Source organism: Wolffia australiana, chromosome 8 (genome assembly GCF_029677425.1).
Source record: "Wolffia australiana isolate 7733 chromosome 8, ASM2967742v1".
Taxonomy (NCBI): domain Eukaryota; kingdom Viridiplantae; phylum Streptophyta; class Magnoliopsida; order Alismatales; family Araceae; genus Wolffia; species Wolffia australiana.
This window is the reverse complement of record NC_135842.1, coordinates 11,792,465-11,816,692: the sequence shown is the minus strand read 5'-3', so window position 1 is coordinate 11,816,692 and position 24,228 is coordinate 11,792,465. Positions and strand designations below refer to the sequence as shown.

Genomic DNA, 24,228 nt, shown 5'->3' with positions numbered 1-24,228 from the left:
CTCTCAGTTAAGAGATTCATAGCACAAAACGAGGGCTTCAAAACCAAAACCCAAAGAGATATTTCCCCAAGAATTACGGAATTTCTTTTTTCGAAATTTGAGCGAAAGGATGAATGACGAAGCTCTGAAGAACCTCCGAAGAAAGATCGGAGAAAACTTACGATGTGCTCGTAAACTCGGGGATCGATGTCCATCATCACTTCAAACCTAGATTCCGGCGAAGCTCCGGCTATGGTAGAACGCTTAGGGCAGGACTCTCTCTCTCTCTCTCTCTATCTCTCTGGACGGAAAAATACGAACGAAAGTGACGGACAACGGAGAGCGGATGATGGGAAGACGGATGACGAAGACGATTGATGTGAACGGATGCTAGCGATCGGATGACGATAATGATGACGACTGAACGGACAACACAAATATAGGGGGTTAATAGCATGGTACATCCCAAACCATGTCCAAAGTCGGCGAGTGAACCTTAGCTTTTTTTTTGGCACGGTATATCCCAAACTCACTAAGTCGTCGGCGATATATCTCGGTGATGATGTGGAGTCCATCGTGGCTGCCAGGTGGATCTCCGGCCAGATTTTTACCTGGCGGAACCCACCTGGCCGCCACGCTGGATTCCATGTCATCACCGAGATATGTCTACCTGCCAAGGGTTTAACTTAAAGAGAGAGAGAGGCATTCTAGAGAGAGAGAGAGAGGCGTGCTAGAGAGAGAGAGAAGGAGAGAGAGGTTCTAGAGAGAGAAAGAGAGGTGTTCTAGAGAGAGAGGTGTTGTTCTCTAGAACACCTCTCTTTCTCTCTCTAGAACCTGCCAAGGGTTTTCTGATAAGAGAGAGAGAGAGAGGCATTCTAGAGAGAGAGAAGGAGAGAGAGGTTCTAGAGAGAGAAAGAGAGGTGTTCTGGAGAAAAATGCCTCTCTCTCTAGAACGCCTCTCTTTCTCTCTCTAGAACCTCTCTCTCTCTCCTTCTCTCTAGAACTCTCTCTCTCTCTCGCTCTCTTGGCAGGTAGACATATCACAGTGATGACGTGGAATCCAGCATGGCGGCCAGGTGGGTTCCGCCAGGTAAAAATCTAGCTGGAGATCCACCTGGCAGCCACGATGGACTCCACGTCATCACCGAGATATATCGCCAACGACTTAGTGAGTTTGGGATATACCGTGCCAAAAAAAAAGCTAAGGTTAACTCGCAGACTTTGGACATGGTTTGGGATGTACCATGCTATTAACCCCAAATATAGGACCCCAATCCGTCATCCTTTACGCTCCTTATCGTCATCTGTTTTCCGTTATCCGTCCAGCCATCGAACAGTGAAACAGAACGTGAGGTTTCGTTCCCACTGTTCCGTTATCTTATGCATGATTAGAGTTATAGTCCGTCTGGGACGTGGACGATGGACGGGACGGGATGAAGATCATCCCGTCCCATGACTCAAATCAGTGCAGGGACGTGGATGGGACGGTTGTTTTGTCCCATGACCAAAAAATCGTCTCGTCTGCATCCTGACTTTGTCAGTTTCGTCCCGTCCGAAGAAAAACTGTCCTGTCCCTTGTCCCGGACAAAATATCCAATAAAAATAGTGCCAAGGTCTGATTGAATTAATATGGATTTTTCTAAGTTTTTTAGGGAAATATGGAGGAGAGAGAAAGCGGAAGGACATATGTACAAACACTTTTGGGGGCGTCAGCTTGAAAGCGCAAAAAAAACAAGGACTTTGGTGCAAAATGTCAAGGAATTGATGCAGCGATGCCACGTGGCAAGATCTCAACTGTCGGAAGTGAATGCGACGGATTTTGGTCCATCCCTTACCGTCTATCGTCCAAGGCCTCCGATGGGGTGGCTTTTATGTCCGAGTGGACGGAAACAGTCCCGTCCTTTCATCCGGGGACGAATTTCCATCCCTGTTATAGTGCAGGGACGCGGACGTGACAATTATTCGTCCTAGGGTGAAAAAACCGTCCCGTCCGCGTCCCTGCACTATAATTAGAGTTTGCCATTTTGGACCGAGGACCGGTCAGACCGGACCAGTCGGTCCGGTCCAGGGGTCAAACCAGACCAGACCAGATCTGGTAAACCCCACTCTATTCCTTCTTTTCTTCTTTCCTCTTTTTCTTCTTCTTTTTCGCTTCTTCCTATTTTATTTGCTTCTTTTCTTCTATTCTTTTTCTTTTCTTTCTCTTCTTTTCATCTTCCTTTCTTTTTTATTTTCTTCTTCTTCTTTGTTACTAGTACTTTCATCTTCCTTTTTTAGTATTTTCATATTCATCTCTTCTTTTTCCATCTTCCTTTTTCTTGTCTTTTCTATTATTCTCTTATTTTATCTTATTTTCTCCTTCTTCTTTGTTATTAATATTTTCATCTTTCTCTCTCTGATTTTCATATTCGCCTCTTCTTTTTCTCATCTTCCTTTTTCTTGTCTTTTTCATCTTTCTCTTTTTTTTTCTTATTATTTTCTTATTTTCTTCATCTGCTATTCTTCCTCTCTTACTCTTTTCTTTTTCTTCTTCTTCTTTATTCATTCTTTCTTCTTCTTTCCTTCTTTTTTCATATTCTTTTACCCTTATTTTCTCTTCCTTTTCCATGCTATTTTTTTTACTTTTTATTCTTTGATTTTGACATTGACTAGTCAACATGACTGGAATGTTACGGGATCAGACTCATTTATCTCTGTCATTTATCTTCATAAAAGAACGTGATTCATCTCCAGACTCAACATCTTCATTTATTTTATTATCTTGAAGATAATATAATCATCATTTTATTTGATTGAAGAACATTCGATTAAGAAAGTAAAGGTAAATTTTACCTTCGGTAACCTCAATAGTAGGACCTTGCCGCATGGCTAAGACCAACCAGGGAGAAGGAAGTACGAGGCGCGAGTTTACGAGCGGCGCTTAGGAGCGGAAGGTTCTGAAGTTCTTGCAGAACGTTATGAAGAAATAAAAGTTATGAAATAAAAAGAACCTACCGGACCAGGATCGGACATGACAGGACCGGAACCAGACCAAAGTTTAGATAAGGTTCAGGTCCTTGCTAGAAACGCAGAGCAGACCAGGATCGTCAAACCCTAATTACATATGTCCTTTCTCTCATCTCTCTCTATGTTATCGTTGTTATCTCTCATCTCTCATATCTTCGCTATCCCTCGTATCCCTGTCATCTCTCTCTCTGGTATCTCTCTTACCTTTGTTATCTCTGTTCTTTCTCTCATCTCTCTGTCTTACCTCTGTCATATCTGTCATCTCTTTTATCTCATCTCTCCCTCTCTCTCTTGTCTCTGTTATCTCCTTTATCTCTGTCATCTCTGCCATCCTTCTCTCTGTTATCTCACTTATCTCCGTAAGCTGTCTTTCACTCATCCCTCGCTGTTATATCTGTTATCTCTCTCATCTCTGTCATATATGTCGACTCTCTCATCTGTGTCATCTCTTTCTCCCATAAATGTTAGTGGGAGGGAATAGCCCAGAACAAAATCTGTATTCTTCAAGATAGTTAAACACATTACCATCCCTTATAATATCTGTTTGTAAAGACTTTAAAAATATATATTTGGAATTTTATATATATATATATTGATATTATTATTGGCAACATTATTGTGGCCTATGACAAAGTGAATAATTTAATATATAAATCTGAGATCGGTGAGGGGATAAAACTCATAATAAAATACATATTATAAAAGATATTTAAACACAGGTTACACACCTAACAATATCTGCTTGGTAATTTTTTGTAATTTTCATTGTTAGAAAGAATTGTATAATCTGGTTAATATTTGTCTCCTTATGTTTTGAATGCCTATGGAGCACCAAGTTTGGTTGATTTTTGAGGATGCACCCTGCAAATGTGGACTGAGTATAAGAGAACCCTATGTTGGAATATGGAGTTGAAATAATTATCCTGATAAGTAAATCATAAAAAACCAAGTCGCTATGTCTTTTTAAATAATCCCTTAAAAAACTTTCCATGAAGTATGAACTAAATCATACCAAAAAAATATTAGTTATGCCACCTTGTACCCCTCATTAACTAATATTAGAGTACTTCCTCTCACTTAACGAAAATGAGACTTTTGTGCTATAACAAGTGTATGATCTTTAACGTGAGATCTCCGGCATCAAATATTGGATCAGACATGAATAAGTTTGCTTTTTTTGGCTGAAAGACAGAGGAATTCATCCTTAAAAAGTATGTGTATGCATAAAGAAGTATGGTGACCTACAATGACCCTTCCTCTGGAGTGTCCTTGAAGAATCCTGGTAGAACGCCCAATCAACCATCTTATCCTCGTCTTAGTTCAAGACACCTTTTTTGGCATGGCAGGACCTCTAACATCATCTAATAATGAAAATGCATCACACATGCCTGGTGGGAAGAGTGGGAAGAAGTGAATAATATCTTTGAATGACTCTAAATATAGGTTTAATTTATTTTACCCTCCTCCCTCTTTCTCATTATCAGTGAAGAAAAAATATTCACTTCATAAGAACCTTAAAAAATGGGTAAGTCTTTTTTATCCAACCTGATATCCATACTAAGAGTAACAATAGGTCAGTTCATAATTGCAGGGGATGTGTGTGACAGGGAAGGCTGCTTTATAATGAGGTTGTTTTAAGGGGAAGGGCTGTGTTAGTAGACAATGTCCTACATGATGTGAAGAGTTTTAATTTATAATGGTTTCAGCGAGAACGAAGGTTGCAGAGAGGACCATTTCGGTCGTTCATATTTCAGGTTAATATAGATTATTAAATTCGGGTTGATCACTGTTCTCAGGTGATCTTTCTTTTTCTTCAAAAAAATGATTGCTAGAACAATCAGATAGTGTACAACCTGCAGATAATGAGTTTGCACTTTAATCCACACAGAAATCTACAAATAATGACCAAGCCCAGGAAGAACCATCACAAGCCAAGCTTCTTGGGCCGAAGGTAAGTGGAGCGAGACCCGGGCATGGCAACCCTCTGCTGCTCCCTGCTGCGCTTCTCCTTCTCTCTCCTCTTGCGTGCCCTCTCCTCCTCCTCCTGCTCCTTTCGGAGGCTTTCCATCTCCTTCTCCATGGAAGTTTTCTCCTCCCTCTGCCGTCTCCGCTGCTCCAACACTGACTTATCCGACTCCTTCACCGAGAAGAACATGGGCCCAAGCTCAGCCAGCCACCCCGCCTCCACCGCCGTTGCGCACTGCATGTACTCCTTTGATGTGAGCACCAGCTCATGATATACGACGTACTCGGGCGTCTCTCCCATGCCATACAACGCACTGCTCGGATGCAAGTGGCATGGCGTCCCGTTCCTGCAGTTCACATACTCCCCCACGCCCTTGAGCCTGGCGGCGTTGTGGAAGTAGGCGGAGCAGATGGCCTTGCGCACCACGTCCCAGTCCATGCCGCATGAGACAAGCGGGATTCTAAGCTGTTTGAGGATGTCCAGTAGTTGCGACCGCACCTCCCTTGCCTTGCGCAGCCCCTTTACCTGCAATATACAGCAGGTAATTGATGAATTCGTCATCGCCGGAGTCCACAGCTTGTGTGACTTCGTCATGGACATTGCCATCGTAGACACAGACGACGGGCTGGACCATGACAACTCGTGATGTGAATGAAAGAGTTAAATTGAGAAAGTGATGAGAGAACAATGACAAGTCGCAATTGGCATTTATCATCCATTCTGGTATATGGATGACAAAAGTCAACTATGTATTGGCACAGAATAATAATAAGGATGATGATGACGAGTAATCATCTTAAAGGACACAGAATCTTACCTGTAAGAAATGGTCGTTGCACCAGTCACCACGGTACTGGTTGGCCTTCCACTGCTGGTACACGTTAAGTAGGGTGAGGTGGTCGGATTCAGGGACGAAGAACTTTTCCCGGGCCGCGTCGCTCTCCTCTGCACGGTCCTTGGGCCGGAAGAAGACAGAGGGAACAGAGAGCATGGAGACAACAGTGAGGAGCTCATCCGTGCAGCCAAGAGATTCACCTGCGAGCAGCATTCGGGCCAGAGGTGGGTCGAGAGGGAACTCGACCATCTTCCAACCGAGGTCAGTGAGGGCACCGACATTGGAGAGGGCACCGAGGACCCAGAGCTGGTACATGGAGTTGAGCATGTTCTCCTGTGGGGGAGGGTCCATGAAGTCAAAGTCGAGGAGGTTGTCGACACGAAGAGACTTGAGGAGGAGGACGACGTTGCCGAGGTTTGTGCGCTGGATCTCGGGGACGGGGCTGGGGAGGAGCTCATTGAGGTAGGCAGACTCAGTATAGAGACGGTAGCAGGTGCCAGGGCCAGTGCGTCCGGCACGGCCGGCTCGCTGATCTGCGGCAGCGCGGCTGACGGGGAAGACCTGAAGAGCATCCATGCCCATCCGGGGGTTGTATACCTTCATCTTGCCGAAGCCGGAGTCTATGACGAAGAGGATCCCGTCAACAGTAAGGGAGGTCTCGGCGATGTTGGTGGCGACAATGCACTTGCGGGAGTTTGGTGCAGCCGGGAGGAAGATCTTGGCTTGGAGGTCAGCGGGGAGCTGGGAGTATATTGGCAGGATGGAGAGCTCGGGGACGGCACGGGTTGAGGAAGAGGCAAGCTGGAGGAGGCGCTCCGAGAGGGCATAACAGGCAGCTTCAATCTCGTCCTGACCTGTCATGAAGATGAGGATATCACCAGGAGGGGAGGTAAGGTGGATGGCCAGGGCCTGCTTCACTGCCGCTTCGACATAGTCCTCGCAGGGGCTCTGGCTATACAGGATGTTCACAGGGAAAGTGCGTCCTGGGATGTGGAAAATGGGGACACTGAAACCACCACAGGCTTTGAGTGAGTGTAGTTTCTTAGAAATTGGTCACTCACAGAAACACATCCATAATGATGATGATGATGATGATGAGGGTCATAGATTTTTGCTTCAAGAAGATGGTCAACATTTTTACCATCACAAACATCACAAAAATGCAAACCAGAGGCTGATGTCATGAAGAAGATGATGAAGAGGAAGATGATGGTGATGATAACGATAAGGATATGATTTTGCAGTCGAGGTGGTGGACAACAGTAGAATCATCATAATCATCCGGAACATCCAAATGCAGAGGGCGACAGCCATGAAGAAGAGGATGATGACGATGGTGGTGGCTAATTATGACAAGGGGTTATCAGTACCGGTGTGGAAATGGTGGCTACCATTTAGGTCATTATAATCATCATGAAGATGCAAAACAAGAGGACAATGATTATGAAGAAGCTGATGTGCATTAGGATGAGGATGATAATTGATGACAACGATGGCAGATTGTCATGATGAGGGTCGTCTTTATTCTTGTGAACATCATGGTTCACATGAATATGCAAATCAAGAAGACAATGAGCATGCAATGGAACATGATGATGGATGGCAGGTAGTTGAGATGAGAATCAAGCGTTTTCATGAGGACATAACAGGCTTCTGGTGAAATCATCATCATTGACATGAATACGCAGATGAATCATAAATAATATGATGTTGACAATTATGATGATGACTGCATTATATGACGAGGAACACGAGTACTCATGTTGAGCTTATGTTCATCGGAATAGTCATCATAATGTGTATGTTGATGTCAATGCAGATAAAGTGGACGATGGTCGGTACGAAGAAGATGCTGAGGATGATTTATGATAAATATGTATTTTGATGAAGACGATCATGCAATGGCTATAGTGATGACAACGATACTAACAGATTGAATCATTAAATGGATGACAATGAGGGTGATGATAGATAATCATTAAAAAGATGACAATGAATATGATAATGAGAATTTCGCTTGCCCTTTACTTGCTGATCATTGCATCATGCAATGACAGACAGATGAGGAGAGAGTTAGACAGAAAGATGCGAGAATCAGATGGAAAAAGGATAAAGATACCATGGCATAGATACAAGTGGAAGCGAGAGAGAGAGAGACAAACATACCAATAGACAGACACACATGAGAGAGAGAGAGACAAAGACAGACAAGGGAGAGAGACAAAGACAGGAAAGAAAGAGGAAGATAGACAGGCACAAGAGAGAAAGAGAGATTGCAGACAGAAAAGAAGGGAGAACGATGGATAGAGGGGGAAAGAAATAGTACGACATGAAAAGTAAAGAAATTTTGCCTTGTTTGTGGGTCAATGCAAATGCAGTTTAAGAGAGACTTGAGATTTTGCCGTAAATCCAGAGATGAGTGGAAGAGAATGTAGCCTCACCTCCCAAAGAAGTTCGAGAATTTCTGGGCGTTGAGTGTCGCGGAAGTTACAATGAGCTTGAAATCCCTCCTCCGTGCAACAACTTTCTTCAGTATACCAAATAGCACGTCTGTATTTAACGACCGCTCATGTGCCTCATCCATGATGATTACACTGCAAAAAAATTTAATAATGACGCAAAAACGACTCATTACACTATATTATAATCATAAAGAAAACAATTAAGGCACATGAAAGTGTTCAACATTCTTCAAATTAAAACAATGCAATCATGCAAGACCTGCCACAGCTCCGAAAGTACACAAGAGAAAGAAGCGAACTTTACAATTGAACATTGAAAATCTACCCCATGTCAACGGAATTGAGAATTCAGCAGCCTCCATTAGCATATTTCAATTTACGGCCATCTTGATCAGCATCCATCTTTGACAATTACGATGACCAATTCTTCATCAATAGTTGGATGATGAGGGCAATTAGGATGACTAATTCATCAGTTTCAGTTGACAATGATGATGACGAACACAGATTCTTCATAATTGGTTGGATGACAAGGACCATGATAACAATCGATTCTCTATCAATGGTAGGGTGAAGAAGACAATGGTAACAACAATAAAAATTCTCGTCATAATCATTGTCAACCCTTCATCGTCTACATTGATGCGCTAACCCTACTCTGAAAATCTCCCCTCTTATATCGACAGATAATAGATTCCTTCAAGTCATAGTCATCATACCTGTCTGGCTTAACCAAATGACAATGACGATGATGAGTTTGAGATATAAAGATGGATGATGATGACAATTCGTTATCATCATCTACCCTATTTGTAGTTATTCATTAAAAAAGTCATTCTGACTTGCAGAACATACCGATACTTGTCAAGATCAGCATCCTTCAAGGTCTCCCGTAACAGCACCCCATCAGTCATATACTGACATTAAAGATCAGATTACACGATGAGATGAAAAACATTTTGTTTTTATTTTTTCTACATTAATAGTTTCTTGCCAAAGAAACTTGCCCATACGAGCTTGATCATACCTTGATAACTGTATTCATGCTAGTGACGTCCTCAAACCGGATGGCATAACCCACTTTCTGGCCCAACTCGGTCTCCATTTCTTCACTCACACGCTTTGCCACACTCATCGCCGCCACTCGACGAGGCTGCGTACAGCCAATGATGCCCCCGTTTGAATACCCATCTTCGTGCAGGTACTGTTTAAAAGAAATCTAGTGAGGAAAAGAAACTCCTAAGAAAAAACAACCATTAATCATAAGGAACAGAATTCAAGGGAAAACCTGCGTGAGCTGCGTTGTCTTCCCTGAACCTGTTTCTCCAACCACAACAATAACTTGATTTTCCCGAACAACCTGATGCATCAGAGAACTTATCAGCAAAGCTGTAGAATGCACTGGCACGTGCAAACTGTTGTGGGACGTTTGACTTTTGGTCTTTAAGTGTGAAGAACTAGCAAGCATTTCAAGAATTGAAGGTTGGGCTGAATTAGATTCGATTTCCTCCACAAGTTTGATTACGACATATTCTCACATCTTTGACTGTTTCATCCATCGAATTCATATTATTTATCAAGATATTTCCTAAATCAAATGATATATAGGGACCAATTCTAGGACGTCCGAATGGAGAAAAAAATAGTGATTCTTTTGTGCGATGACTATCGAGTCAGTAAATGTATTATCATTTCAGCCAAATACTCGCATTTGATTTTCTTAAAACAGAAAAAAATCTATATTATAACTTGAGTTACACAATAGACATGGGCAGAAGGCGTAAGAGTACCTGAAGCAACTCCTCTCGCACAGAAAATATAGGGAGGTATTGTCGCTGCTGGGAAAGGGACTTTGATTTGGCAAAATCACTCACAGCTTCACCCTTTTCCTTCATATGTTGAGCGAACTTTGCGTCCTCCCTGAAGTCTATTTCACCTTCTTCTCCAACAACAGCAGTATCCGCATCAATCTATCAAAAAATCCAGCCTCAGAACCGATAAATCATTTCTTCTGTTCCAGAAGCCAAACCCTAAATTTTTACAATTGAGGGAGCAGCCTCCAACCTGTTCGGCTGTTTTCTCTACACCAAGTATATTTCCCAGCTTAGATCCAGCCAACTCCCAGAATCTCTGGCGTGATTTGTGCATGGATTGCTTCTCGCGGATTTCTCTCACCAAGGCAGATCCTTTGCGGGAGATGATGGCCATGTCCGATGTAGGATCCTTGATGGGCATGACTGGTTCTGCCTGCTTGGTGAACACCACCCTCCCATCAAGAAATGGTGGTTTTGTGTCTGCCATCATTCAGACAAGCAGTCCAGAAAATTAAAATTAGGTCCAGAATTTTTTTTAATTATCAGAAACAACTAACGAGATTAGCCAGATAAATTAAAATTTCACCTCTTTAAGTTTTTCATAGTTTATTTATTTTATCCTTGTTCTTTTCGAAGGAGAGTGCATGATTTGGAAACAATAAAATCAATCAAAAACTGCCACCATCATCGTCTTTGTCATCCTGGGACAGAGAAATGACAAGGACGTTGACGAGTTGTTATCATCCTCTCGTCATCTGAAAGATGTGAGATAGAGAACAGACTTTGGATGGGGAAAGAACTATAAAATACAAAATAAATTTATCCAATCATCATCGCCATCCTCCTCGTCTTCTTCATTTCTCCATCCTTATGATGATGATGCTGATAACAAGTCGTCATCATCATCTCAATGTAAATACAAAAGACAATGACGATGATGATACGTCGTGGTCCAATCATCGTTGTCCCCAAGGACAACAGTCCCTGAAAATAAGTCATCTGTCTGAATACAGAAAATATGTAAATAGTTTTATCAAAGAGGATGAATCGAACAGCAAAAATTATAGAACAATGGACATACCATGAACAAGAAGGATAACTTTCCGCTCGTCTTCCTCCTCAAACTCCGTTTGAACCTCTGTACCCCTTACAGCTCCAGATCTCAGGAGCTGCCTGTCTTCCCATTGTGCGTTGTCTGCTGTCCTTTGTGACATCTTCTTGCTCTGTGCAAGGGTCATTGGAGTACCATCTCTCCTAATCTGCAAAATAAACGGAAAATAATTTACAAAGCAAAAGAAAAAATGAAGATAAAGGTCAAAAGGATGTATAATCTACCAGTCTCTTAGCCAATTCTGTCTCCTTTTTTTTATAGGATTCATCAACTCCAAAAAAGAGCAATGAGCTGTCAGCATCATTTGCCGTATCGTGCTCCTCTCTGTCATACCTGCATAAAGCCCAGATGAAAAAGAACATGTCAATGTATGCTTTTTTTGTAATCTTTATTTTCCTAGTGACTGAAGAAATTCTAAAGCTTGATTAACCCTATTCTGAATCTGATATGATTTTTCAGCATCTCTATGCCTGGAAGAACAGGCAGCAGCCCAATTAGGATGTGCAGGTCCAGCCTGCTTCAGCTCCTACTTAAGCGCTTGCTCCCTAGAGGTAGGGCACGAAGTATGATGCACTGTGAGTCTCTCTAGTTCCCTCCGCCCTATATTTCAATATGTTCGTGAATCTCCCCTTCTCTGTGCTGGCAGGCCTGACATTGTCCCCCGAGCAATAACTGCTTGTCGGAGATCTTTTGCCACTCCCTCCAAGCTTCCCATTTCTCCTCTCTCTACCTCCCTCTCTTGTCCCTACGTGAATGCTTAGAGATCTTGGATTATCATTTCGGGTTGGACACTGGGTTAGAGTGTTGAACAATAACGATACTGAAGAGGGATCATATCAGTATCCAATAGCTGAAAATAGAGTTTGCCACGTCCCAATGAAGCTGACGACTGGTCAAAGATTTTTCAATGACCGACTCACACCCATCAGGGTGCCTGTCATCATTAATGTCATTGTCAACCACCAAAAATTTATCAAGGTCCCTCAACAGCATGATGACAGTTGTGGTTACCTTTGCCTCTGTCATTGATGTTGACACAACAATGAAGCTGCCCCATCAACATAATCATCACCATCAGCATAATTATTTTCATCAATGTCAACAAGGTTGATACAGTAACATTGACGATGTTAGTAACGGGTGCAGATTTAAACTCGAATTAATGGTCGTACCATGCACGGTCAGCATCATACTCCATTTCTTGCTGCATTTCCGCAGTGATCTCAAAATTTTGCTCAGGGGACAGACTCTGTTCTCCGACTTCAGACACCTGCTTGACACCAAATGCAATCAAAACTTTTCCAAAGAGAACAAAAAATATGAAATATGGACAGATCAATCGGAGACCAAAAATCCATGGATGTAAAATAAAAAATTGGGAGAAAAATGTAAAGAATGATGCATCATCAGATATCAAAATCATGGATAAAAAAGGAAAACCATTGAAGAAAAATGCAAGGAATGATATAAAACAGAAAAACAATCATATATACAAGATTTTGCAAGAATGATGACGATAACAATCATATATGCTTGATATTGCAAGTGGCAACTCAAGATTTCGCAGGTGTACAGTCATAAAATTATCAGGTGCATCACTGTCACATACCTCAGAGCGGACAGCAGAAAAGGAGAGCTGCTGGAATCGTCGGCTTCTATCAGAGGTTGATGGCCTTTTTGAGGCACCAGAAGCACGAATTGGGGTTGGAGAAGGAGAGACATAGTCCCATGGCGAAGCTGCAGGCATCATCCTTTAGTACACAATAAAAATTATAGAACACCAAAACCCTAGACATACAATATGCACTTCATACCTGAAGAAAGAGGAGTGCGGCCTCCAAACCATGGAGAGACCAGGCGTGCGTCAGGCGAAGAACCGACCAACATTGGAGATGGAGGAACTTTCCTGCTAGGGGTTGATCGGCTATCCCGAAAAGGGGTGTCTTCCCACTCCCATCTCCCATCGTCCCAATCTGATCTTGCTGGAATAATTTGATAAACAAATAGAGTCAGGTGAGAATTAAAATGTTTTCGTTTATGCCGGTGTATAAAGATTGATTAGCTAATTATGGTAGTTTGGGTTCTCAATTAACAACAAGAACATTTTTCAGGTGATCTAAATTGCCATGGTCTTCCATAAAGTCGTCATCAGCATCATAATTCTCATCATCACCAGAGCAAATGAAAATGACAATATTGATTTTGTCATCGTCATCCTGGCGCAGACTAATGAGCAGGATGATGAAGACTCATCATCATCGTCCTCACGCCATCTTCAAAAGTATGAGAAGGTTAGTGGCAGCAGGGATCAGCAAGATGGCTGGTAACAGCAGACATATCAGCCATGGATTGACAGAAAGAAGCCAGGTAAGGCAAGCCTAAAACCAACAGAGAAGCCAATGAGATTTGCTATGGTGTGGGAGAGGTAAGGTAGCGACTGCGGGAATTGGCAGCCGCCAGCAGATGGGTGTGTGTGTCTTATCATTAAATTTTTCATACTACTTGATAGTTCATACCTAGGATGATAATGATGATGACAAACTCATTGAAGTCCTCCTAGTCAGGGATTAGTAATGATGACAATGATGACTCCAACAAATTACATCACCCAGGCAGAGGCAAATGACAATAACAATGACAGATCATCATCAACCTCTGGTCCATCTCATCAGGGACGATGAGCCGTCATTGTAATCCAACTTGAAAGAAACTAAGAGGCCGGCACAATCGCATTCAACTGAACTTTCATGGGAGAAAATTAAATCATAATACAAACCAGGCGTTCTTCTAGAAGATTCTGAATGTCTAGTTCTCTTATCCCCATGGTCTGAACTATAGCTCTTCTCCTGTCTTTGCCCCTCATATTCGCCCCTCTCATACCGCTGATATCTGTCAATGCTTTGTCGTCTTTTATCCCGGTGACGATCATTGCTCTCATGAGTAGACGACAAACTGCTCCGCGAGGTTCCAGGAGTGGACACCTTGAAATGGCAAAAATCAAAATAAAAGACAGATTTATGCGACTTGTGGAAAGACCGACCTGCCAAACCAAGCAACTTAGGAGAAGAGGATTATAAAATCGAGGGAATCAAGAGGCAGAGAGGAAAGCATGAGTGTCATTCCCGTTTGAAGCATTATCGGAAAGAAACATTTGTAGTTAAATCCTGATGGGCAAGAATTAAGTATAAAACGAACATTGCTAAGAGAAGGGAATCAGAGAATGGACGTCACTGAAGGCTCTGCCAGGTAAGAGGAGATTGAAAGACAATCTGCATTTACCCGAGGATATAATCCCAGGTCATGAAAGGAATCGTCCTCCTCGTTCTCCTGTATGTCTAGGGTTTTGGTGCTCTATAATGCTTCAAACGGGAATGACACTCATGTTTTACAAAAGAACAGAAAGAATCCACTTCCATAAATTTAAGGAAAAAGGCCTAAAAATGATGAAGAACCCCGCCCATTAGAGGGGTAAAATGACAAAAATGCCCGAAAGCACACAATGACAGATATCAAGGGGATCAAATTTATAGAAACAGGCAATTCAATGAGCCAAGAGCATTTAGAAATAACTACACTAATGAAAAATTACGAAATTACCCCTTGAAGGGGTTGGGTATCATCTCAGGAAGATTATGAAATGAATAAGTGACCAACGAATATTAGTAGTTTAAATAACAGTGTCGCAAAGGATAAGATAGAATTTAAGGCCTACCTCGTGGCGGGTCGATCCCTTTGAGTCCGACGATCGGGAGGAAGAATCAAGTCGTTCATCTTGGAGGAAAGTCATTTCTGAAACAAGTAATTTCAAAGGACATTGATTTGTTTTCCTGAATGAATTATACATAACTTTTTCACAGGGAAAGAAAGCTATCATAGGATCCCAGAACAGAAACAGCGAAAAACAAAATGAAATTTAGTAAAGGACTAAAAGTCTTGAAAGGAAAGGAAATGAAAAGATAATAAAAATTACTGACAGAGGAAATAACGAAAAAACAAGAAATTCAAAGAATGGAAGTTAACGATTTACAAAAACCAAATCCATTAGCTTCCAACAGTGTGGCCCAGGTTTTATATATACTAAAAATTGTCAAAGAGGCAAGAGCAGTTGAAAGTAAATTAGCAGCGTGTTTGATTTGCATTGAGCCACGATTTAAGGATGGTTTAAACATCATTTAGAGTCAGAATTTGAAAGTTGGTAATTTAATCTTCTATAGAATGAGGTGAATGGGAAGTATTGTTCTTTTTTTGTTTGTGCCCGACAATTTGCTGGCTTCACAAGATACCATTGTCACAATTAGAGTTCACCCCCAAATGGATCCCAAATGAATAAATAATAAAAATCCATCTACTTAAATCTAACGTCTTTAGATTATGGATTCTGCACAATTTTAAATTATACTTTCATTAAGGGAAACGCCAATTTATACCAAAATTAAATACACCGATCAACAATAAAATTCAAATATTTTTGTACTTGGGCATCAGGAATCGTGCAAGAGTTTGGAATTAAGAATCATTCATTTGCAACGACGGCTTAAAATACTTTCCCTCTCCATCCACACTGATAAAATTATCCATCCAGACAGAAATTAAATACATAGGAGTTTAATTTATTCGTAGAAGTAATGCAGAAATCTAATGTGAATGAAAGAAGTGTATGAAAAAAATGGGTATCCAACATTAGTACCCTGATCATCTATGTGCTAGCATGAACGGATATCAAATAAAAAAAAGCAGAGGAAAGTCCAGGAAGAATACAAGACGAAGTCAGAGATGACGGTGTAAAAAACTGAGTATAAGAGCAAAATTATGTTTATCTTACCTGAACGAGATTCTTCATTTCGACCACCGCGATAATGGCGAACCGGCTTACTTTGGTCATTGTTTTGGTTATTTTTAACAGAACTATCTGTTAATGAAGTTTTTTCTTCGTCTTCATTATCTTCTTCCATTCGCAACAATGGGAATCTCCTTTCAGTCGGAGCCTTAAAGGCACTTTTTCCCTCAGACTCTCTCTTGGAACTGGCAAGGACATCAAGACCTATTAAAATTGTCATTAGCTCGTGAGTATTGTAAAATAAGATTGGCATTCCAAAGTAGAGAGTTAATGCTAAAATTTAATCAAATAGGTAGCTTAAGTTTCAATCTGTATCATGCAGAGTTCACATCGTTTTAATAAAGCAAAAAACACACTTATGATTAGATATCAAATTGCTCCAAAAGACTTGTAAACAAAGTAAAAATTTTTTAAATAGAATAGAATGATAACGTCCCTCCATGACAGTCAACTAAAGAAAAACTTAATGGAATCAGTCTACAGCTGTGAAGAAGAGAAACTTACAGACAGTCTAATGGAAAGAGCAACAGTTGTGAGCTCAAAAGTTTGTTCTACAAAGAAAAACTTAATGCAATCGAAAGAATATAAAAGAAGATGATCTCACCGTCAGCAGTCTGCAGCTAAATTATAAACGAAACCAGCATCAAAATAGAAAAAAAACAAACCATAATTTCCAACATGATACGGAGCATAAACGATATCCTCAAGTGGCATGTGCTACCGTTTTCAGACTTCGCGCCCACCAAACAAAATTTTTAGGTAAGCAAGAAATTATAAGCTCAACTTTCAAAACCAACAAAATTAACGACAACACGCGGGCTTGGAATTAAAGAAGATGATCACTAACCGAGACCAGATCTACCATCGGTAGGCTTCCTGAATACGGGTCTGTCAGTCGCGTCAGGCAAGTAGAGCCCCCCTTTCACATCTTTCTCCGGCTTCAGCACCGTCGATACTGCGTCTATACTGACGAAATCTTCACCAGAAGTCTCTGATTCCCGACCCATAGCCTCCCGAATTCAAAAGAACAAAAACCCAGAACCTAAGATCAAAGAAAACGACTTGAAAATACAACGGTCGGGCGCAATTCTAAGAACACTTCGCGTTTGCTGCTCAAGAGGGCAAAGGCCGAAATACCCAATTTAAGATCCCGCCTTGGGGCGATTGTGGGTGCCCAGAGTCTATTGGCGGGCCAAGAAATTGAATAGAGAAGAAATTAATCAACTTTGATCTTCAGATTGAAGATGGGTATTTATTCTGCACCGCCCAACTCTGGCGACTGCCATTTTCGGTACGTTATATATTTGTATATATATTTTGCTTTTCTCTGTTGTTTATTTTTTTATCTCTCGGCACGTTGTATTTGTTTATTATTTAAAGATTTATTCTTGTTCCCTATTTTCCGTTTTACCATCTTTTAACGTTTTGGTAGTTTTCACTTTTTCTATTGTTTCCCTCCTTTAATGTTCTTCAATTCTTTTTCTTTTTCCTTCTTCGTTATGTTTATATGTTTTATTTTCCTATTTTTCTTATTTTTATTTCATTTAAGTTATTAAATTTGTAATAATTATAATCCAAAATGTACATGAAATTTTCTTCCTTGATCTTTACTTTTTAACAAGGGAAGTACAAATATGTTGGTTCCCCTTCCATACTGGTTCTTTATTCTTCAAATGAATATCTTTCTTTTATTACTCGATTTGCCATCACAAGATGAGGAACAAGACATGGCTTGAGTTTATCGCTAGTAGCATTATATCAAATAATATATACGACATGAAAAAATAAATATAAGCAATGAATGGAGGTCTAAACCCAATGTAAATGCTTATTTGACCACAAAACTAATAAAATTTTAAATTATAAGAAACGGGGAAAACAATAAATAATTCAAGTCTGAGTCTGCAAATTTATATCCAAACATGATGGGTTCTGTCTTGAAGATACTTTGGGTTATTTGAATCATGCTAACAAAGTTATCTCAGAAAAGTAAAGGTGCTAAGCTACACCGAATGTCTAATAAGGTAAAGTGAATTGGAAAAAACACTAATGAAACATGTTCACTGGCAGTTATTTTGTTTATTTAATATGTCATCAGAGTAATACCAATAATTAGGACCTGAGAAACTGTCAAATCATAATTAATCATCTCCTTAAGATCTGAGGCAATGGATTAACTATTGAAACACACGTTTTCTGATATTTCCATTGCCTTGGCGAAGGACTTCGTTAAATTGTGTTATTGGGTTTGGATAAATTAGAATTTGTTTTAATTAATCTGTTTTAACTCTCTGATTTATGGAAAAAAATATTTTAAAAACTTCCCTAACTTAGAAAAGGGTAAGGATGATAATGTCTAAATTTAGGAGTTTTATGTCGTTGTTTTCATTCAGACAACCAAAAATATTCTATAAAATATTTATGAAAAAATATTTATGGAAATTTCCACTTTGATACTCTATAAGTAATAAAGTCCAAGTATGGGGTTGATCCACAAAGAGGCAGAAACTTAATTTTCAAAATTTTTCCCGAGCTCGAAATGAAGGAAATGAGTTTAAAAGTGAGAAAAATATAATTTCTTCCATTTTTCTGAATTTTTAATTCATTTATATGATTCCCTATGTTTTAAATGGAAGCATAAATACAAAAGAAAAGAACACTAGAAATGTTTTACACTAATTCTCCTAATTTTAAAAATTATCACCAGAAATAAAAAATAAATATTTTAGACGAAAACCATTTGAAATAAAAATGAGAGTTAGACATTTTCTTTATAAAATTTTTAATGCTAAAGTCACTAGAAATTGATTATATTAATTTTAAGGATTTTTTCTGATTCTGTCGACATTTGATTTTGTCAGATTTTGTCAAATTTTCCTAGTTTTTATTTTCCTCTTTTCTTATTTTTATAGTTTTTAAATGCTAAAAATAGATAAATTACCTGCTATGGCAATTGCTGCCGTTGCGGTAGAGGCGGGACGGCGGTGGTGGCAAACGAGATGTGCTGGTGGGCTGGTCTTAGTGGGCAAGACCACTAAGGACCAGCCCAATTTTCAGGACTTAGCCGAATGGGTTATAGCCCAATTGGGGCTTGACCTTATATGGTCAGGACTTAGCCGATTATGGTTAAATCCTGCACAGGGCATTGCTCACACGTGGAGCAGTGGGCAGAGGGATGTGCCTGCCGCGCGAGCGCCGTAGAAGCGTTGCACGACATCGCACGGCGGCGGCGACAAGGGGGAAAATGAGTTTTTCAAATGATAAAGTAGATTTCTAATGGGAGTTGTTTTGGTATTCAAAGTGGGGATGATGCAGAATCTAGAGGGAGGAATCAATTTAGAGAGAGTAATAAATGAGTTTCGAGAGAAAATAACTGAAATGAAGAGAAAGAGAGTAAACATAAAGAAATGGTATAGAGAGAGTTTAAGATAGAAGGATAAATGAAGGGTATTTATTATAAAATTTTGAGGATGAACTAGGGATATGGATGAAGCTCTAGAGAGAGAAATAGTCGATTCCATGAGAGAAAGTATAGAAAATGAGTATTTATAGTGAGAAAATGATGGATTTTAAGGGTAAATGCATGAATAATGGTGGAGAAAATGTTAATCTAGGTTCCTAAAACCTTGATGCAAGTTATTGAGCCCTAAATGCTTACTCTCAAGTCTGGATCCTTATAGTTCTCCAGGATCATGCATTTTTCAATGCAAACAAGAAATGTGATTAAGAGAAAATTTCAACAAACAAGAGATGTATTCTTAATATTCTTATTCGATGGATAATCAAGACAGACATCGAATTATCTGGATAGAATAGCACTAGCTGATTCCACTTATACGATAAGTATAGTTGATCATGTGGCTAGTAGTGTGGCGACAATAAGGACAGATAGTGGGTGCTCTTTGGAGAAAGAGTTAACTGAATTGATCCGTACAAATCCCTAAATGGTATTATACCTAAAAGTCAATTATGTTTATTCAGGTCACAATTGTATAAGTGATCTCCTAAAACCTTGTGAATGGACGTATACATTTTAACTACGACTTACGATTCTCTAATCGTGGGATTCAAACAAGTCATAGCTCGTGATGGAGCACACCCAAACGACATTGATGAAAAGTTATTAATAACACCCAAATTCAGTTGTAAAATGATATAAATATGTGTTGTATGGGGGTATTAAAGTGATTTAAATGCATATTCTCATATGGAATTATCATTTATCTGATTTAGAACCACTTATTGAGCACTAAATCAAAATGAAATTAATTTGGTGAGTATATGATTTTTCTGATTTTCTTTGGGTATTCTTCCAGGACTTTTTTGTTATCAGAATATATTTATAAATTTGTCAGAAGGCTTACTTGAGTCAAAATATTTTAGATGATAGGTTTCAGAAGAAGATTTAACAATTTTGGAAGGAAAAATTCGGAGAAAGAAGAGCCAAAATGGGCACAGAACACGAGGCAGAGGAGAGAGAAAGTGGTAAAATAGGGAGACAGCCCACTTCGAACCCTCATATCTCGCAACACCACCGTTGGATCATGCTCAAATTTTGATTGTGGGTTTCTCTCGCCCCATTCTGGAGTCTTCCATCCATAGCTGAACAGACAGAGGAGGAAGTTCTTGGATCAAACAAAGTTCTGAGTTTATTTCATTGCATTTTCTGGTCTTGATTTCTAGATTGTATTCTTCTAAATTGCCTTGGCTTGGGCGAAATGTTCTGGCCCTTTCTAGGAATCGAATCTGATTTTGATTGAGATGAATATTGAACCCTGAAAAAAAAATGAACTAAAAATTAGATAGATTTCATTTCCTTCTAGTTAAAAAATTAGACACCTTCTAAAAACTCTTGAGAAAATTGATTCAGCTCCAATATAGATCATCATTCCCACTTACATTATCTTAGTCCCTACTCTATTTCTGATTTCTTGATCTTGATTTCAATATCAAGAAGCCTAGATAGATCTTCTTGACAAGATCAAGAAATAATATTATTTCCTATTTTATCATATATATTCCTCTCCCAAATTCAGCTCAGAATCCGCTAATCAGATTGAACATCTCATTACCTACTAAGCCTCTCTTGGACGATCCCTGATATTCACAGTATACATTTAAGTATGGGGGTAAATTTATAAATTGAATTGCATAATCTGAATTGCAAAATGACAGTTATTAAGGCATCTTAATCACTCAAAAATTCAGTTTATCAATTGGCGTTGTCCTCGTCGACATCAACAGTACAGCCGGTCTGTGTCCAGATTGACCGGCACGCCAAAGCATCCATGAAGATGCCTGGGTTTAAATACCCGATGTAGAGCACGTCTTAGCACACGTTCGCATTTTAATTATTTATTATTTTTTGTCAAATTTCATATTTGGTGTTTGTCATGATGAGTTCACCATACTAATCGTGACACGTCCATATCGTAGCATTTTATCTGTCATTTTATTTCAAACTGTTTAATGATTTTCCCTTTTTTTCATTTTAAATGTTGTAAATGAGGTCCCTTATTGGCCCCCTTATGTGAACTCTGTAATGGGTCCATCATGGCCCTATATAATGCCATGATGGACACGTTCTCTTTCAGATTTGGAAGTTTTCTTTGTGTAGTTACTCCCCATTTTCAGATCTCACCCAGAGAAGAGAGGAAAGGAGTGAGAGAGGAAGGAGGAAGAAGAAGGTAGAAGAACAAGGAAGAAATGGAATGAAAGGATGTGATTTTGCTCCATCAGCCAGTGCACTCCATCAGCCACTTGATCCACGTCAATGTTTCATCGATCATCCCCGACAATAGAGTGATTTTGCTGCGTCATTAGCATGCGCTAGATGGTAGACTACCAATCCATATCAATCCATCAACAGCGGTAGATGGTAGTGTTTGCTCACGCCATCCATCATTAGATAGTCTTGCCGTTTGAACCTGCGACACACCGGTTGCGCTCTCTCCCGTGTCAACTTGGTCCTGTCAAACTACATGTCGCACATGCTCACACCATATGCTCACAAGTAGTGTTAACGAGTGCTGCGATAACCATCGTACATCAGCGTCGATGTGCTAATCGGATCACCTAGTTGTCTGGACGACCACCCTCTGCACTCGACGACGCATGTTCAAGACTCCACGATCGTTACCACACTTTGGGTAACCTCATTTGATTGCCAACATCACCAATGGGGCGTTCACACTCTAGGAGCACCTACAATACTCCACCATTTGGTTGAAGGTGCCTCTCGATTGGTTGACCGTACCACTCAGTCGTCGAGGCCGCACGACACCATACACCTGACTGAGCAAGGTCCAGAAGAGAAATTCATCTCTCTGCGATTGAAAGGAACCCATGGAGCCGAACCTGTCATCCAAACGAGGCACAATAGACCGCAAATTGTTGCATTGGGTGAGGTTGGTGTTGGGTTCTAGAGACCTTGACATGGACGAATAGAACAAAACGATACGCAAGGGAAGACTTTTGCGAATCGGACGGCATCAACGAAAAACATTAAACGAAGAACCTTTGCATGAATCTAATTCTTGATTTCTTCGATCCTGGAGTGAGACAAGTCAAGCTGCTCAAGTGTGCAGCCTCTAGACGTATCCACGCGGTCCTTGGCACGTCGGATCTCCGCCTTCTTGTTGACGAGCCTTGTTCTTTCTCCGTCGGCGTTGTTACGTCATCCCGATCACATCAGGGATGGAGAGGGGGTGTGGGGAGAGTTCAGAAGAGGGGAAAGGCCCCTGAACAATTCTGGCCTAGGTGAATTTCGTTCAGGGCCTTCCCCTATTTATACTAAGTGGGTATTTTTCATAAAAACCCCCAAAACTTAAGTATATCTTCCAATGTCCAAAAGATCATTTGCGTGTGACCCTCTAGGCCCATGTATCAGTCTAGTTAAGGACTCTAGCGGCCCAATAACCTTTATTGGCCTTCCAAATTAATTATATATATTTTCATATAGATTAATTAATGTCGGACTAATTTAACCCAATTGATAGGTCGAGACTCCGACATGTGGGGTACCAAGCTACACCTCGTGTCCTAGAAGATACAAAGGAGTGTGTATTGACTCACTCATAGAACCTGTTCATCATCGGTTACCGTGTATGTATAATCCCTCATCCACTTGATGCTCCTTGGACGACTTAGGGTATGGTCAACTGTCAAACCCTAATCGATCATCCGAGTTAGTACTGATGCATTCGGAAATCATCGGAAAACACTTCTCTGATATTTCACTACCTTGGCCAAGGACTTCATCGCATCATCTTCCTTGAGCTGTCACCTCTTATACCGAGGGTGGACGATCCCATCTTGACCACTCAATCGCCTTCATGCACTTCTTGACGCACCCGAACTAAGACTGTTTATAATCCCATGATTAGAGACTCGTTGGCCATAGCCAAAGTACAACCGTCCATCCACAAGTCGTCTTTGGTGTTTCAGGTCTAAGGAAACACTTACACAACCGTGATGTGAATCAACCTGATTGATAGTTCGGTATAACACCATTCAGGGATTCGTATGGATCAATTCAGTGAACTCTTTCCACTAAAGAGCACCCACTATCTATCCTTAGTGTCGCCACACTAATGGCTACGGGACCGACCATACTTGTCATATGAGTGAGGTTAGATAGTGTTATTCTATCCGGATACTTCGATGTCCTTCTCACATTATGATCTTCGTATTACAATCTCATCATAATTCACTAAGTCTGATTATGTATTCATGGACTTCATTATACGCATCACACATGCACTATAATGAATATGTTGTAGTAATGAATATGGAACGAGATGTGGAATGTGTGATTGGCTTGCTGGCCACATATATTTCCATTAATTGCTCCATCAACATTACACCTGCATAGACTGCTCCATCCTGCCACCAAGAGACAAGTCCAAGATGAATTTAAAAGTGATCCAGGCCTTTATTTATAGATTAGAGGGTATGGATGGAAAGAGGAGGGGGAGACAAAGCAGTGCTGAAAATTAAAGCTTAATCGGAGTTGTAGATCAAAAGATATGGAGGTTTGAAATTGGACGAATCTGAGCCCTTGATTTGTTCTCCCTCCTCATCATTGTCTCTGACGTTTCTGTTGGGTTCTAGATCAAAATGATTCACAGTGGAAGACTTGAACGAATCAAAAACATCAACAAAAATATCGAAACAATGTACCTTTCCATGAATTGCATCTGTCCTTTCTTACATCTTG

The 24,228-nt window shown here is 40.3% G+C and overlaps 2 protein-coding genes across 5 annotated transcripts in view; both read right to left on the bottom strand.

Moving 5' to 3' along the window:
* LOC144706408 (LisH and RanBPM domains containing protein) overlaps window positions 1–314 on the bottom strand; it is a 32,410-nt gene extending 32,096 nt beyond the window's left edge. For all 3 annotated transcript variants that reach the window (XM_078579339.1, XM_078579341.1, XM_078579340.1), the window contains exon 1: window positions 162–314. In XM_078579339.1, coding sequence (XP_078435465.1) covers window positions 162–197 — 36 coding nt within the window. In that variant the 5' untranslated portion in view covers window positions 198–314. The remainder of the gene's footprint in view (window positions 1–161) is intronic.
* A 4,473-nt stretch (window positions 315–4,787) lies between these two features.
* On the bottom strand, window positions 4,788–17,258 carry EMB3011 (RNA helicase family protein). Of its 2 annotated transcripts, XM_078579310.1 has the most exons (18): window positions 17,148–17,258; window positions 16,858–17,052; window positions 15,996–16,214; window positions 14,886–14,962; window positions 13,950–14,154; window positions 12,988–13,155; window positions 12,783–12,910; window positions 12,346–12,443; window positions 11,398–11,506; window positions 11,144–11,321; window positions 10,313–10,542; window positions 10,039–10,218; window positions 9,537–9,608; window positions 9,276–9,452; window positions 9,104–9,165; window positions 8,228–8,380; window positions 5,769–6,792; window positions 4,788–5,476 (listed from the first exon to the last, which is right to left on the bottom strand). In XM_078579310.1, the coding sequence occupies exons 2-18, from the start codon at window positions 17,015–17,017 to the stop codon at window positions 4,910–4,912; spliced, it is 3,807 nt and encodes a 1,268-aa protein (XP_078435436.1). In that variant the 5' UTR covers window positions 17,018–17,052; window positions 17,148–17,258; the 3' UTR covers window positions 4,788–4,909. The 2 variants fall into 2 exon arrangements, with proteins under 2 accessions (XP_078435436.1, XP_078435435.1); XM_078579309.1 differs by having other exon boundaries at window positions 16,858–17,243.
* Between the last annotated feature and the right edge of the window lie 6,970 nt (window positions 17,259–24,228).